General features: G+C 36.3%; 1 protein-coding gene across 1 annotated transcript; it reads right to left on the bottom strand.

The window, feature by feature from the left end:
* Positions 1 to 376: 376 nt before the first annotated feature.
* On the bottom strand, positions 377 to 3,016 carry LOC112504799 (protein transport protein Sec23A-like; the record flags this gene model as incomplete). Its single annotated transcript, XM_025108757.1, has 6 exons — positions 377 to 520; positions 988 to 1,092; positions 1,209 to 1,472; positions 2,123 to 2,284; positions 2,362 to 2,439; positions 2,935 to 3,016. Coding segments are annotated over 6 exons (835 nt in total), but the record flags the coding sequence as incomplete, so codon positions are not given.
* Between the last annotated feature and the right edge of the window lie 485 nt (positions 3,017 to 3,501).

The following is a 3,501-nucleotide window of genomic DNA, read 5'->3' as shown; positions in this document are numbered from 1 at the left end:
TATACAAACAAATATAAGAATTGATGTAAAATATGTTAGAAGGGTACAAAAAATCTCATATCCACATACTGGTCCAGGCTTTTCTGAGACCACCTTTGACCAAATCTAATAATCATTTAAAAAGAAATTATCTTTGTAAGTTGCTCCCTCATATAACACTGATACCTTAAAATTTACATGTATGGATCTTACCATCGTGACCGCTTTCGATTTGAATGAAGCAAATGACATCAAAATCACCAATCCTAATTCATTGGTCTTGTATTTTTGTGACCAAATAACAGATAAGAAGGGTGTTAAGGACTAATTTTGGGATTTTGCTGCAAAAACTTCGTTGACACATGATAACTTCATAACTCTATGAACTGTTATTTCTTTAAGAAGATTGAACTGCCAGCCTCTGTAGATGTTCAAAGAATACTTGAAGATTTACATCATCAGTGAAGATAACGTCCATTCCAGAACCCATTTTGTTGTTGTAAGTTGCTGAAGGGTTCAACTTGGCCAACAAGAATCGTGCCTGATTAGCATGTAATAACACATCAGTTGGGCCTAGAATAACAACAATTCAAATAAGAATATAAACAATGTACAATGGGAGTAAAGAGAGCATCGATGGTATGCAGCATACATATAAACTTTAATACCGAGATATGTGGAACCCCATTAGATTACTCTCCAAAAAATCCCTTGAGAAGAGGAGGGGGTCCAACATATATTGGAGAAAGATAAAATATCTAGGTCTAGCAGATATGGGACTTTAAAGGCTAGACAAGCAAGATGTCTCAGAGTGTAGGGTCCAGAGAAAATATGTGTGATATATATGGAACCCCATCAGATTACACTACCAAAAATGCCCTTGAGGAAAGAAGGGGGTTCCAACATGTATTGAAGAGAACGTGTCCAAGTCTAGCCAATGTGGGACTTTAACAAATACAATACAAAAGGAAGAATACAAAGAAAATTAGGCAATGGTTGGATGATAACCTGAGAGCCATGCTGATCGCAAACCACCAATCTTGGGACAGGAAACCGATCACGTATTATCAATTCAGCGTCATCATGTGGAGCTTGCAATAATTGTGCAAATGCCTAGAAAAAAGGACATGAACATGGGTCACACATCAAAATCCGTGAACTTGATGTGGGGTATAACTTCTCTTTTTTTCTTTTTATAGTTACAAGGAATGAAATCAATAAGAGCAAACCAGGTGTTCTGAATGATTCTGATAACCCATGTTTCTCCACTGAGCTATCGTCATTCCGTGGAAAATAACTACACTAAAGTATGAATCTAGTAAAAGGATTCGATCAGCTGAAATGGATGCCACATCAAGCAATGCTGGTGAAGGCAGTGAATTGAATGCATATGAGACTAACGAAGGTTGAATCATGACGGTAGCATTTGTTATGCTCTCACGATTAAGCATCATGCGAAAATATGCAGTCTCATCTGGACTATTATTGAATACCTGTTACATAAAAAAAACATATAGAACAAGCAAATGACCAAGAAGTTCATCAGGATTACATAAAATAAACAATTACACACATTCAGGTATTTATCAGTTTAGAAATGCAGTCTTATACTCTTATTGCTTCTGCTTTAAGACTTCAGCACTACCCAGAGATGGACTTAGAAAATTAAACGATGGCACCATTTAACCGAGGGTGAAAGCTAACATATTTTTAACAATATCTTATATAACTTAGTTGGTTAGTTGCTTGCATTGCCAAAGAAATGTCACGGAAAATGGAAATCCGATTCAGAGCAAGATTCAAACCCAAGCTCTCTTGAAGGGAACACTTTAATCAAACGCCTAAAACCAACCCGGCTGCCTCAAATTTGTTCATAAATGTAGTTTAAAAAATATAGGGACACACAATGAAACATCAGGGTGGCACCCTTCAGGAATGTAATTTTTTCAACTACAACCGGAACCATGAAGTGGTGGCCCGTGCCACTATATGCCCGTATGTAGGTCTACCCATGGAACCACCTCTTAGTAGTGAAACAAGACTTCAGAGTTCAACACCTTTTAAAAAACAAACAACACCTATGAAATGTATATGAGAGTTTGATGATGTGGATTAAAGGAATGCAGTGGCCTAGTCATTTTACCTGCACAAATGAGGATCTCCGAAGATTGAACATAAACTGAGGGAACAGTGAAAAACTAGGGTTCAAGGAAAATGAGGATGGATCATCTTTCCGGTAGTCACCAAATCTAGAACATAGACGAATGAGATTTCTATCTAACCACCTTGTTGCATCAAATGTTTCCTGAAATTATTGACAATTCATCAATGAATGTGATTAATTAAGAAAAATATCAAGTGAGAGTTAAATTGTAGGAGTACCTCCGTTTCCATTTTATAAGAGGTTAATCTAGCCATTACTACAGCAGCTGTCTCTTGATCAAAACTTTGCATTAATTCCTGTGAAGAAAATTCCTCTTGATAAGGTTCAAAAACACGTTCAGATTATAAGATGGATATAATGCATTGAAAATTTATGAATCTGAAACCCGTCATACGCTTGTGCATAGAACATTACCATATAACTTGTGTATAAACAAGTGCACAAGCGTACTACACATACAAAGTCCTCGTGCCTTAAATTAGTACAAAAAGATAAAAGGAAATGTTCGAGATCCCAAAACCTGCCACTTCCACCTTTTTTGTAATTTTCAGTTTCGTCCCATGGAATTGCACCTTTTTTAAGAAAGTTTTCATGTTGACATTACTAATTTGGCCGTGATCAAGGGATGTTAACATGAAAGCTTTAAAATAATTGGCAAATGATAGCGGCCAAATAAAGTTTATGTTGGCAACCGTGATTAAACATGTTTCTCTGTATTTTATGAACAAGGCAGTAACTACTCTAAATGCAAAGAACACACTGTTAATCAAACAAAGATGTTACTATTTTACCTCAGAAACAGAGGAAGTCTCTATCCATCTTCTAGTAATGGTAGTAACCCGCAACCTCAATTGTCCATCAATACTATGGTAGCTGCATCAAATTTCATGATCCCTAAATATCAATTACACATGTTCTCCTTTATCAAAAAAAAAATTACACATGTTATTTGTGTTCGTTTTAGAGTCTTATCAAGACTCTAAACTTGTCTACTGTGAAGTGGATAAGATAATATATTTTCCCATGTACTTTGAAGGGATGGTTACATCAATATATATATGTTAAACCTCATAATTCATAAAGTGAAAAAGTAATGAAAAACAATAAGTGATGAAGAACCAGAAGACCGATGGAGACATCCGGGCAGAATTGACTAAGTCTGGAGCACAACCAGAGGACCGATGGACGACCAAGGATGCGATGGAAAGAGCATGTTCATCGAACCTCTGGTCAACTACACTTAGTATTTTCCAGCAATTCATCCAGAAGCATGCAATGAAGACTTAAAGATAAGGATGATCCATCATACCATGAATGACAGCTGGAGATGACAAGTCAACAGCTAGATTTCGAGTTTA

Source organism: Cynara cardunculus, unplaced genomic scaffold (genome assembly GCF_001531365.2).
Source record: "Cynara cardunculus var. scolymus isolate 2C unplaced genomic scaffold, CcrdV1 Un_Scaffold_6943, whole genome shotgun sequence".
Classification (NCBI taxonomy): domain Eukaryota; kingdom Viridiplantae; phylum Streptophyta; class Magnoliopsida; order Asterales; family Asteraceae; genus Cynara; species Cynara cardunculus.
The sequence above is the reverse complement of the archived record's forward strand: the minus strand, read 5'-3'. Positions and strand labels throughout refer to the sequence as shown.